This window comes from Leptodactylus fuscus, chromosome 2, assembly GCF_031893055.1.
Source record: "Leptodactylus fuscus isolate aLepFus1 chromosome 2, aLepFus1.hap2, whole genome shotgun sequence".
Lineage (NCBI taxonomy): Eukaryota > Metazoa > Chordata > Amphibia > Anura > Leptodactylidae > Leptodactylus > Leptodactylus fuscus.
In genome coordinates this window covers 92836973-92851277 of record NC_134266.1, presented here as the reverse complement: position 1 = coordinate 92851277, position 14305 = coordinate 92836973, and the positions used below count along the sequence as shown (strand labels likewise).

The following is a 14305-nucleotide window of genomic DNA, read 5'->3' as shown; positions in this document are numbered from 1 at the left end:
GTGTCAGTTTTGTAGAGTTGAAGTTGTTTTCTCCAAATCTGTGTTTCTGCAAATTCACTGTCAGCGTTTATCACTGTAAAGCAAGATGGTGTTGGCAGTTGAATATGCTTAGGCTAGGTTGTAGTCTCTCTTTATTGTTGTCATTGTAGTAAATGAATGGTTAACATGTGACATCACCATTAGAATTTGCATTGTGAGTCACTAGTACAATGCATAAAGGTCATGGTGACCAGAAGAAATCATTTCCATTGGAACTACTAGTAACACTCATCTCTGTGAAATCCATATATATGTGTCAGTGTTGGGTAATAGTATTGCCACTCCTCTTTACTTCCAGTGGATTATGCGAGGACACAGGTTGGTAACCATTACCTATACAGTATATTCAGCACACAAAACATAAGCATGTGATGTGCAATGTAGACCTGAAGTATTTGAAGTATTTGTACAGTAAGTTCTTGTTCGTCACTCTTTGTAGATTATCCAGTTGAAAATATTCTTAAATTATGTATAAAATGGAAAGTATTACACACTGGCTTTTAAAACCTTTTTTTAATGTTTGTTACTGTTTGTATGTTTCTCTTTTTTTTTTCTCTGACCTTTGCATAAAAACCCTGCTTTTTTGTGTCTTTAAGGGTACATTCACATCTGTGCCACTTTATCTGTTTTTCTGTTCATTTTTTCTGAAATTGACTGACAAAAAAACAATATCTTTGCAACTGAATTACAATTCGCAAGACAATAATACCTTTGATTCAGGTAGTCCTAGCCTATCTATTGCTGGTCACAGACTCCCTTTAAGTGACTTAATGTCCCTTCGTCTTCCACTATCCAGTCTCTGCTTTAATGCTCTCTCATTTTTAAAGAGGACCTTTCATGTCCTCAGTCACATGTGGTTTTATATACCGCTAGAAAGCCGACAGTGTGGTGAAATCAGCAGCTTTCCCGTTATGTGCCCCTGGTGAAGAACTATCGGCACCATTAACAATAGTTCTTCACTGTCCGAAGGGTGTTCCTGACAGTCTAGCTGAAAATACCCCTCCAAACAGTACTGTGTGTAGTTCTATACTGTGAGGCGATATTCCTTACTGCCCAGCGTCTATAGACTAGTACTGGGGCAAGTTCCTCACCACTCAGCGTCATGGCCCTTCTGACTGTGAACGCCCTTCTGACAGTGAAGACCTATCGTTAACGATGTCGATAGCTCTTCACCCGGGGCACATATTGAAACTGATTTCAGCGCACTGTCTGCTTTCTATCTGCTTTCTATAAAACTACATGTGCCCAAAGACATGAAAGGTCCTTTAATCCAAACTTCTGCAACTGGATAAACTGTTACACTCGTGACCCCCAGGTCTCATGCTGAGAAACAGCACTCAGACCCTCAGATCTCTTTGCCACCTCCTTCCCCAATCTCACAGGTAATTCATTACCTTTGCTGTGGGGGATGGCTGATTATAGTGAAGTCAGTCCCCATGGCACAGGTAATTATCTGTGAAATAGTGGGTAGTAGGGATGGAGGGAGTGACCCAGGGGTTGGAGCGCTGCTTCCGATCACATGACTTGGGTTTGTTAGTATTTGACAAATAAGTTAAGTCAATTTAATCTCCTTAGACAATCCTTTAAATTTCTCCAGGGATGAGGCTGATTGGAATTAGACCTGATCCTATGTTGCTTCTTGGTCCAATACCATACTGACCATTGAATTGTCCTATAACGTACTAATGAAATGGTGCTTAGTGTCTTTACTAATACCAGGGCTGTATAACAATATTTTCCCCTTTGCTTCCAAAGCTGTGGAGACCAAACGAACCTAATTAATTAAAACCTACCAGAATCAATAGAATTTTAGAGTAAAATTTAAATTTATTGAAAACCGATCTTCCTGAATTTCTAATGCCCATATGCAATTTACTCCAAATTCCTTTTTATGGGTTGTAATTTCTTACATTTTATTCCATGGGCTTTTCTTCATCCTCCCACTTCCTTTCTCTCCACCTGGTTTTATTTGTTCCACCTTCATTGTGTACTCTCTGGCTCATTCCAAGACATTGATGATGTGGATATAAAATTATACTCATACACAATAAAATGCTGATGTAATTCATAGTCAATAAAATCTTCTGAATTAAAAAGTCAAATATTAAAAATTAATTACTTTTGTACTGCAGTTGCGGATGACATAGGACCACACATGATTATGCGCATTTCCAAACTCTTAACTCCACTTGAATGTCAGAATTTTTATCTAAGAATTACTAGACCTAACAGAGACAAAGAAATGGTATTGGAAGACCTTTCTCCAGAAATAGAACCAAGGGAACGTAAGCGACGTGCTATTGGTAAGTCAGTATTAATGTAACATTAAATTTACGATGGAGATTTCTACTGTATAAGGTATTCAGACTTTTAGCTTATGATATCTGAAGTGTTTTACCCAATACATTGCTTTATCGATCTTGAGCTATTTGTGAGATAAAGCTAAATATGTCTTCTGAGTGTTCACAGCTCGTTGCCTAGGCTAGAGACCACATCTTTGGTTAGATTGATGAGTTTATATTCCTGGCCTGGAAATATTAAAACTACATGATCCATAGACATGCTAATAATATGCAAGTATTTAAAAAAAAAAATGTCAAACATCTTGAATCATTCAGTATAAAGTGTGAACACCATGGTGGTCTAAGGAATGTTATAGCATACTGAATGTTCTTGAGCACACAGATCATCAAGATTGGTTGCTGGCAGCTCCTTTTGCAATTGTTATCCAATGGCGCCCAAGATGTGCTTGATGGAAGAAAAGTCCAGTGACGCCACAAGCCAAGGGAGCACATTCAGGCTGCTTACAGTAGCACAAGCAATGTGCCACCTAGTTTTGTCATTGGACACTTTGAAGAAGTAGACCTAAAACTACATGACCAAACCATTGTAACTCTAAGCTGAAATGAAGACTAGGGGGATCCAGCTACCATACATTAAAGGGTATTCCTATCTCAAGGATCCTATTTATACTGGTAGCTTATATAAACTGAAGACTTTTCTTAAAGAGGACCTTTCATCAGATTGGGCACAGGCAGTAATATATACTGCTGGAAAACTGACAGTGCGCTGAATTCAGCGCACTGTCCGCTTTCCCGATCTGTGCCCCGGGTAAAGCGCTATCAGTCCTGGTACCGTAGCGCTTTATAGTCAGAAGGGCATTTCTGACAGTTAGCCAGGGATGCCCTTCTGCCCAGCAGCGCCTATCGCGCTGTACTGTGGAGCGGGGAGGAACTCCCCCCTCCCTCTCCTGATAATACTCGTCTATGGACGAGCTGTGTGAGCAGAGGGAGGGGGCGTTCCTCCCTGCTCACACTGTGCAGCGCGATAGGGGCTGCTGGTCAGAAGGGCGTCCCTGGCTAACTGTCAGAAATGCCCTTCTGACTGTAAAGCGCTACGGTACCGGGACTGATAGTGCTTTACCCGGGGCACAGATTGGGAAAGCCGACAGTGCGCTGAATTCAGCGCACTGTCAGCTTTCCAGCAGTATATAGAGCTGCCTGTGCCCAATCTGATGAAAGGTCCTCTTTAAATATATTGCTTTAGAAATGCTGCTTTGTTTTTCTGCTGCGTGAACTTATTCCTCTCTTTGTTTACACAGCATTACCGTAATCACAGACCTGTGTGATAGAACAAGTGACCTCACTCACTGCTCTCACTGTTATCTGCATCTCTGCTGGCAGGACAATCAGTTCAGCTAATTGCTGTTTGTTGATTATCTCTCTATATAAACACACAGATAACACTCAGTCCATTCTCTACAAGCATGTACATATTATTTTATCTGCATCAGTATTGTGATACTTCATAGTGTCCCATTCAGCAAGCTGCACTCAACAAGCTGGGTGGAGTGGGGGGAAATACAGGAAGTGAGAAGAAGAGACAGCAGGCAAACTGCTGAAACAATGAGATGGAAAGACCCCTTTAAGCCATCCCAAACCATAATCCTGGGAGTAGTACTGGTGTGATGTTCTCTTGTGAAGGCCTCTTCATGATGTTGTCCATGTGGTCAGACCAATCTCTGATTATCATTGCATCCAAGACAAAAGTGGGACTAATTTCTGAAGAGGATAGATCTCCACGCTAGCCTCCATTGCCATTTTACTGTCCACCATGATAGCTTTTGAGAGTGGTGGTGTGAGGTCAATAGAACACATGTAACTGGTTTGTAGCCCAGAATTATGTAAACGCCCTATCATGGCTTTTGTCAACACTATATGTCGTCCCGTAGTAGGATGCAATGTCCAATTTAACGTGTAAAACAGAATGTGCAATTGTTTCGTGCTGTTATTTTTGTTTGTCGTTGCTCTCAACCTAGGTGCATAGCGATCTGCTGTAGTGATGTTATAAATCATGCTATCTCAGTTTAAGGACTCTGTCCACTGCAGTTTCTGACAAGTAGTGATAACTGACAAGTTGATAAATAGGAGGCATCACACTATCATACCCACCACTTGACTCAATTTTTGAGACTTCATGTGGCTAAAATCTTAAGAAGATCTTAGCAACACCTAATATGTCCATGATTTACTTAACCTTATGATTTACTTGATTTACTCTTCTTGGTGTTGGAATATCATTGTTGATAAATATAATTGACATTGGAAAAAAATTTGACTTGGAGTACTACATTGGCGGTATAACCTTTGGACAAGCCTTTCATTATAAGATCATTGGGGTTTGACTCTTGGAACACTCTGGCAAACAGGTTTTTTTTTAGTAGTTGTTAGGATTGAAACAGAGTCCCGTTTAATGTACTTCAATGGAACTGAGCTGCAATACGAGGCAAAACCCCTGCAATTAACTGAATGTAAGGAATTTAGATAGTCTGAGCCCAAATTATCATATATTGATCACCTTTTCTAAGGACCATAAAGACCCTCTAATAGGTGCAAGCAGTACTTAGTTGCAAACCTTCACATATAGCCAGCTGGGAGACGCTGGGCAGAAATTTTAAAAAATTTAAACTACTGAACACCCTATACTAGCATCTAAGGTCACTTATATCAGCACTGGTAAGTTTTTCAGATAGCATGATCACAATGAACAATCAGTCAGCTTTGTGAGAGAACCCCTTTCCCCAATTTTATGCGAAAAATCTGCCTTTTTTCAGACGTTTTCTGTATAGGTATAATAGAAGCAGAAAGTCCACAGAAGAAAACTCTCTGTGAAAATGCTGTGGAAAAAAAATGTGATGAGTTTGCCATTTTTTTCCACAGCGCTTTTTGCACACTAGCATTTGGATATCTGTTCTTTGGGTCCACATGGGGACATGAAAGACGGAAACCTTTTCTGCTTAAAAATTTGGTTACACATGGAAACCCGCAGAGAGGAGCCCATAGATTATAAAAGCGAATACCATCCACACATTGCAGAAACACATTTGCCACATAACCTTTGCGTTTTTAGAAATCACAGCATGTCAATTATACCTGGAACCGCTGGTGGTTTCCGTATAGGTATAACTGAAGCAGAAAGTCCACAGAAGAATTTCTGCAGACTTTCTGTGAAAAGCGTTGCAGGAAAAACCCGCGATGAGTTTCCGCTGTGGTTCTTCCCACAGCATTTTTTTTTTAGTTTATGAGAGAGTTATTTTCCTTGCAATTAGATTACTGAAATTTATTGTTTATATATTTTAATTTCATGTTCAGTGACCACAGAAGACTGTACAAAAACAATGAAGAACTGGGTGCAATCAAAAGGAGACACTGTCTACTGGGATCGAGTTTTCGCTACACTATACAGAGTGGGGCGTGTTGATGTTGCTGTGGGTAAGTTTATATCATAATCTGGACCGGTAACATTCTTTCTTCATATGTTACATTCTCTTCACCCCTGGAATTTGCAGCTCTGAAATGCTACATTAATACTGCCCTAATCTAGTATAAAGCATGCAGTTACATATAGAAGGCATTTATATAGTTCCTCTAAATAGAAACATTTTCCCTATAGTTATGAAAGGATTTCATAAACTAATTGTGCGTATAATTAATTAATTTATTAAAGCTGGCATGAGATGTACTAATATTGTTAAAAGGGATTCAGATTCTGGTGTATCTTGGGATGCATTTTTCAGCAGAATTGAAATCCACGCTAGCCTCGAAATCTGCCGGGCCAGGTCACCCCTGATTTCTGCCTCGTCCACAGTGATAAAAAGTGGCAGAAAAATGACAAAGTGGAGCAAATTGAGGCTAATAGAGGCACCAATTCTACATTGGTTTTCTGACAAGATTACTAACCTGTTTTGAGCAATACATATGGACACAAAGTTTGCAAAAAAGTGTAGGTGGTTGAATAACTTTTTATTGCTAAGCTGCATAGCCTTGTCCAACAAGCAGTCTGTATTGACTCTCTTTGTACAGAGATAATTTTTCTTAGACTGCATGCACATGTTGCAGATTATGTGCTGGTTTTCATGCATAGAATCGTATAGTACAGTATTATTTAAATCACTGAATTTTTTTTAAATTGACTTGATGTGCTTAGCATCCAACCAAAGATATCCAGGGTGTTTGTGTGGAGTACTCCAAAGATATACTGATAGCAAAATTATATTGTGGACCCCATATGGGGCAGTGTTGATAATATCTTTGCAGAGTGATGTAGGATATGATGTCACTATATGATATAAGTAAGCAAAATATATATTATTTACGTGATGCAGATGATGTTTTCACTCTTCATCAAATCCGAGACAAAATTTTCTTGTAGGTTTTGATGTAGAAAGTCTACAACAAATACTTCCATGTTTGGATATAGCTTTAGAAGCCATGCTTCTAGAGAAAAATGGCCTCTTTATATATGTAGTCTGATGGAGCACGCCACAACATAAAGAGTTGTTTCTATTGGGAACCTCTATATACCTTTACATGAAATGAGAGTTGCATAAATATCACGCATTCATTGATCCAAAGAAGAAAGGAGTTTGCTGCTCAAAGGGCAGGATTATGTGAGAGACAGTCCAGGAGGATGGTAGCAAAAGGTGTACAAGAAAATAAGGCAGCTAGATGGGAGACAATTGGATAAGGGGTAAAAGGGAAGTGTGGCAGGGTGGTTAGTCCAGATCTGGCGCACCACACCAAGCTAACAGATGAGGAAGATAGGAAGATGTCAGTACATGGGTAATACTACTGCAACAAGATACTTCCTTTGACAACCAAAAGAATGTTGCAGTTGTTGCTCTGCCATGAAAGCTGCACACTCTAGCACTACAGCTTACAGGGAAGGAGGCAGAGAGAATGTCCAAGGAAAGCTGATCAGCATCGGATCTGGGTGGTGAACCCTGACCAATCTGATACTGTTGACTGATCCTGTGAAGCTGATAAGAGTACAGGTGGAATTCTTCAATATGATTAAATGGGCACAGGGTCAAGGTAGGCATTGAATAGATATAATCAAGAGCCAAACTGAGTTAAACCAACTAAAATAATAAGATCAAAAATCACAAAAGCCAATCAAGAAGTGAAGTTAGAGGCAGGCTTAAATGCGAGGGATTCAGTGGCATTTTTGGAGTGGTGATGGTGATGATAGATTGTTCGTTGTTGTACCCATTTATCCTATAGCTATTAGGACGTATTCACATGGTGTAAAATTGGGGTTTATTGCCAACAGCAACATCATGGCAAAATGATTTAAAGCGAGATTTCACCACTTTGTTTAAATAAAGTATTAAATGTAAACATTCAGGTCAGTATACACTGATGAGTAAAAGGGTAACAGTGATTTGAACTTATAACTTTCAAGCTCCATATCTCACCATCCACTACAGCTTCAACTGTGAGGCTACCATCATTTTATAGACAACCATCTTGGCTATCTCATACATAAATTTGACTATTTAGCATATGATTAGATATACAGATTCTTGTTATGTAAGGCCTGGTTCACATCTGCGTTCGGCATTCCATTCAGGGAGTCCGCTTGGGGACCACCCGAATTGAATACTGAACGCATTAAAAAGCGGTGAGCAATGAAACCACACAGACCCCATAGACCATAATGGGGTCTGTGTGTTTTCTGCACGGTGTCTGTACAAAACATGCGGAGAGAAAAGTGTTGCTTGAAGTACTTTTCTCTCTACATGATTTGTGTGGACACCACGCAGAAAACACATGGACTCCATTATAGTATAGTTTCATTGCTCATTGCTTTTTTTGGCTTTCAATACTGCCTAGATCCATCTGTGCATTCTTTCGGTCAGATTCAAGCATATCTTGACCAAAATCTGATCCCAGATCTCTTCTACTCATTCCCAATGTTGGAGCATACTGGTCAACTTACTTGGGTACGATTACAGCTTTTTCTTCAACTCTAAGCACCAGTGTTCAATCAGGTTGAGGTCTGAGGGGTCCAAACTTGATGTATGCTTCAGGTTGTTGTCCTGCTGGAACACTATGTCATCTTTTTTATACGCATAGTACAAAATAGCTTGTCTTGTAAGATACTTACATATAGTTCAGCATTGAGCCAATCATCGATCCTGGTCAAGTATACAATGCCTTTGGCTCTGAAACAACCCCATATCACCAGACTTAGCAGTTCCTTCAACTTCTTGATATATTTGCCTCCTTTACCCTTCTTTCCCTTTAGCCCAGTCTATTGACTTCCGGCTCATCGCTACAAATCACGCATTTCCAATGTCAACTTTACGCACTTTTTGTAAACTTGAGCCAACGCTTCTCTACATTTTTTAGGCCACCATTCCAGACTTTTGTATTTTGCATCTCATGGTTCTATGGATGCCTGTGAACTCACTAGTATGAAACATAAAAGCCACCTTCACTGCTGTATTTGTCACCCCAGAACTGATGAGCAATGAACTGAGTTGTTGAATTCAATATTTTGCCTGGACATCCACCTATTGGCTTATGAATCATTTTGTATTCTTCCAACTGTCCTGTCACATTATGCAGTTTAGCAATTTTCTTGGCCGAGAAACTGCTATGGATGAGCTGGATGATTGTCAGGACTTGAACCTAAGGATTTCACTGTCCCAGGCTGCAGCTCTTCCAACTGAGCTATTCAGCCTCCTGGACAGCTCCTGTGCTGATCTGAGCCTAAATGGTGGTTCTCTCCTTATGGAGTGACAATATCCCCTCAAGCTCATCTTGTGTATCGACCACTGGCTTGCTCCTGACTATGTTACCAGCCTTGCAAGTAAGTCTCTTTCTAAGTAGTAGCAACTTAAGACTCCGAACCAGACCCAGACCGTTACAATGATGTTTCTCTTTTCTTGGGAATTATTCTTCATGGCTGATTCTTGATTTGAACCAGTGACTTTTTACCTGGGAATCAACCTAATAACCCACTGAGCTATTAGAAAATGTATGAGCTAGCCAAGATGATTGTCTATAAAATGATGGTAGACTCAGAGTTGAAGCTGCCGTGGATGGTGAGATATGGGGCCTGAAAGTAAAAACTTCAAACCATGGTTACCCTTTTGCTCATCAGTGGAAATGATCATGTAAATACCTGCTGCTACAACACATGGACATAGACCTGCAAATGTAAGAAAAGAATAAATAAATGGTTAGAAGCATTGGACTTTTTGGACATATTTCACTCCATGTTATACAAGAAAGTCTAGATTATTTGCGGTATGATGTTGTGTACATGTATAATGGTATTCTAAGTTTCCTTCTCTGTATTTATTTTAACAGAGCTAGCCAAAAACTTAAACCATGACAAAACCATGGGAATGAAGAAGAGTGCAGACGAATTGAGCAAACCACAGAATTTGAAATCATCTCTCCTTATCTATGAAGATGAGAAAAATGTAGAAAATATGCGGCATGTAAGAGATTGTAAGTACCTGGTATTGTATTATGCTTCTAAAGAGTTTTAACTTTTAACGCATACTAATCTTCTTAACAATTTTTTATTTTTCTGTCCAGATTTGACATTAATACATTTTACAATATACTTTATTAATTCATTCAAATTGTAATATCTCAGCTATATACCAATGCTGACTGTGTTCTAACTGGTGATATCTCTGGACATAGAACAGCTTAAATATAGATTTCAGCACAGGATTTCACAGAAAGGAGCCCAAATCTGTTAATAAAGTATAGAGCAACATGTACTGATGTCACAAATGCTGGCAGAAAATCAAAAGTTGTTTGAAAGTTTAGTTACACTTGATCTATGATTACACCACACAACAATGATTTGGATTCTGAGAGAAGAACATGTGATTTATACTAAAATGAGCGCACTGATTCCAAATATGAATTCAGAATTTGCCTCACACATCTAGATTTTAAGTTATACAAGCAAAGCTTATTCAGTTATAATATTAATGTGTTATATATTGGAAATATTCCAATGGACACACCCAGACCTGTCCGGCACCAAAACTTCACACTTTTGTCATCGACACACCAAGTTAGCTGTATACTATGTATTGAAAAGTTAAGTCTGTTTCTGTACTGATGTAAATGGTCTTATGATGGAGTTAGATGGTGCACATGTTCCCGATAAATGGTGGCTAATTGGAAATGATCACATACTCAGAACATAAATGGACAATTTCTGCTGACCTGACAGTGGTAGCATTGCTGAGTGACTTTACAGTCAGGGTACACAAAGCAGATGTGTTTCTGCTGCCTATAGAACAGTCATGATGACAGCAATCATTACAAAAAGAGACAGTACACTCTCAGAGACGAGCACACAGTTGGTCAGTACAATGTACAACACAAATCACTGGTCGATCCACTACAAGTTTATCTTCCACTACTTCACATTAAACTTGGTTTAATGAAAAATGTTGCAATTGCACTAGATAGTGATGGAAATGGTTTCCAGTATTTGAAGGAGAAGTTTAGCAAACTGAAAACTGAGGCTAAAATAAAGGGAGGAATTTTTATTGGCCCCCAAAATCAGCAAACTAACGCATGACAACACATTGAGAACAAAATTCAACCCTCTGAACCTTGCAGCTTGGGATGTATCTGTGCTAGTAGTGCAGAACTTCCTTAGGAACAGACGAGCTGAAATCTCTGCTGAGTTCGTAGACTACATGCTTACAGCATATGAGCAACTTGGCTGCCGAATATAATTGAAAATGCATTTCTTACATTCCCATCTTGACTTTTTCCCACCCAATTTGGGACACGTAAGTGACGAACATGGAGAGTGATTCCATAAAGATATTTCTACAATGGAGAACAGATATCAATATTGATAATAGTTTTTATAATGTTACTGATATTACAATAATATTGATATTACTAGTTGCCATGAATAATTGATAATATAATAGTGTATTAACTTCAAGTGAATTCTGAATACTGTTTCTAAACAAAAAATCTGATCTATAATGATACAATAATAATAATAAACCCACTTACCTATTTCTTTTCAGTAACCAGTATAAAGGATGAAGATTGGGACCTAATAGTTGAAAGACACCAGCTTCCCCCTTATAACCGTCATCTGAATGAATGGTGTAGGTGTATGGTTTATGGAGTGATTTTTGGGTTTTTTGCTGCACCACTCTTTGCCAGTCTTATTTTTCTGATTATTTTCTGCATGAATTTAGTTAACAACACTGATGATAAAATACCTATTAAAAATTGAGAAATCTTAACGCTAATAATTCTATCCAACGTATGTAATATAATCCACCTAGTACTATTATTGCTCTAAAATCAAAGGCAAATGTCTAGAGATTTTCTTGAATATTTTTAGTGTATATTTGCTTGCGCAACATCTTCCACTTTGTCACACTTTGTCTGTAGTTAGGGTCAGTTATCTAGACTGGAGAGTAATCGCTTGCATGGGAAGAAATGACAGTAAAGCTACTTTCAGCTAATTTACATAAGTAAAAACCACTGATTTTCATGAAAATAAAGCTGCAACGCAGAAAAGACATATTTAAAAGTGTGGAAGCAGCTCTAACAAGGTACTGTCATTAGTTTGACAACAATTTTCCAGCTGACAGACTCTCTTTAAAGTGCATTTAAAATACCTCCAATTTTAAAACCATGTTTCAGAAAAAAACTTTGTATTATATATTATTTAAGAGAGATTTTTTTTCTTCTTCTCCATTTATTGAACTAAATTACATATTAGTCTATGGTGAATGTGATGGGGAGGAGGAGGCTGCTGCAAAAAGACAAATAAACCAAATACAAATAAATATAAATTCTAAATACGAATAACTACAGCTGCCACAGTCTGCTACACTACAGGTCAGGGAACTCTTTAAAAAGGGCCAGGTTTCAGGCACAGAATAAGGCAATAAATCAAGCAACAGCATCTTCCCCCCTCTACCCTCCATAGACCTCTTTGTGTAAGGTGAACATGGATTTTATGTAAATAGTCTAAGTGAAGATAAAGGTAAAGAGAATAGAGTAATAAATGGATTCAGAGAGGATTAATTCCTACCAAATTACCCTACAATTGTATTCACTGACTTTCATGGGACTACTAAAAAATATCTTTTAATAGATATGTATTAAAAACAATGCAATAGCGAAATGACATGGGAATTTATTAAAAATATGAAATTTATGATTTGCAAAAGTATTCAGCCCCCCTATATCAATACTTTATAGAGCCTCATTTCACTGCAATTACAACTGCCAGTCTTTTGGGATATGTTTCTACCAGCTTGGCACATCTAAACAGTGAGATTTTTGCCCATTCTTCTTTGCAAAATAGCTCCAGCTCAGCCATATTGGATGGAGAACGTCTGTGAACAGCAATTTTCATGTCTTGCCACAGATGCTCAATGGGACTTAGATCTGGACTTTGCCTGGGCCATTCTAACACATGAATATTCTTTGTTCTAAAGCATTTCACTGTAGCTCTGGCTGTATATTTAGGGTCATTGTGAATTCCCTTCCAAGTCTTTTGTAGCCTCCAACAGGTTTTCTTCCAGGATTGCATCGGGGTTTAGTTCTATTCATATTCCCATTAACTCTGATCAGCTTCCGTCCCTGAAGAAAAAAAGCCTCCCCACAGAATGATGCTGCCACCACCATGTGTCACAGTGGGGATGGTGTATTCAGGGTGATGAGCAATGTTACTTTCCTGCCGCACATAGAGCTTTGCATTTAGGCCAAAAAAGTTAAACTTTGGTCTCATCTGACCAAAGCACTTTCTTTCACATGTTTGCTGAGTCCCTTTTATGGTGTGTGGCAAACTGCAAATGGCAATGTCTTTCTTTCAACAATTGTTTTCTTCTTGCCACTCTTCCATAAAGTCCAGATTTGTGGAGTGCACGACTTATAGTTGTTCTGTAGACAAATTCTCCCAGCTGAGCTGTGGAATTCTGCAACTCCTTCAGAATGGCCATGGGCCTCTTGGCTGCTTCTCTAACCACTGCTCTCCTTGTTCGATCTGTTAGTATAGGTGGACAGTTATGTCTTAGTAGGTTTGCACTTGTACAAAACTTTTTCAATTTTTGGATGATGTATTGAACAGTGCTCCTTGGGATACTCAAAACTTGGGATATGTCTTTATAACCTAACCCTGAATTAAACTTCTCTACAACTATATCTGTCTGGTGACTTCCTTGGTCTTCATGATGCAGTTTGTTCACTAGTGTTCTCTAACAAATTATTGAGGCCTTCACAGAACAGGTGTATTTATACTGAGACTAAATTACACACAGTTGGATTCTATTAACTAATTAAGTGATTTAAGACAATTGATTTACTAGATTTTATTTAGAAGTATCAGTGTACAGGGGCTAAATACTTTTGCACGTTACACTTTTCAGATTTTTATTTCATTAAAATTGTGAAAATCATGTATCATTTTTGTTCCACTTCTCAATTATTTGCTACATTGTGTTGGTCTATCTACTTAAAATTTAAATAAAATACATTCATATTTGTGGTTGTAAGGTGAAAAAATGTGAAAAAGTTCAAAGGGCAAAATTCATTTTCTAGATGCTGTCTAGCTGTCAACACACTAAAGTTACTATTAAGTGGGTGTGGGCATACGCAACTCCTTGATGCTCAATAATTCATCCCTTAAGACCCAGTTCTCCTCCTTTCAATGTTATTTTTTCAGCCAGGGATTAACACCTAGACGTTGCTAATCTGGCTGTCTATGTTTCTTTAAACGAACATGGGAAGAATATGCAAATCTGACTTCCGTGATGTAATTAGGAAGCCGGTGCCTCAAGAATGTACACCAATAGAGGGCGCTCACTGAGACTGTACCTGGTAAAATCCCAACATCATTGCAAAGAAAGGCCTCTGAGAAGGTCGGCATGATGTTAAAGGGAGCGCCCTCTATAGGTTTGCTT

At 38.6% G+C, this 14305-nt stretch overlaps 1 protein-coding gene across 1 annotated transcript; it reads left to right on the top strand.

Annotated features, from left to right (window-relative positions):
• The first annotated feature begins 290 nt into the window (after positions 1–290).
• Positions 291–11622, top strand: TMDD1 (transmembrane and death domain 1). Its single transcript, XM_075266389.1, has 5 exons — positions 291–357; positions 2172–2342; positions 5691–5810; positions 9699–9842; positions 11408–11622. The coding sequence occupies exons 1-5, from the start codon at positions 291–293 to the stop codon at positions 11620–11622; spliced, it is 717 nt and encodes a 238-aa protein (XP_075122490.1).
• The last annotated feature ends 2683 nt before the right edge of the window (positions 11623–14305 follow it).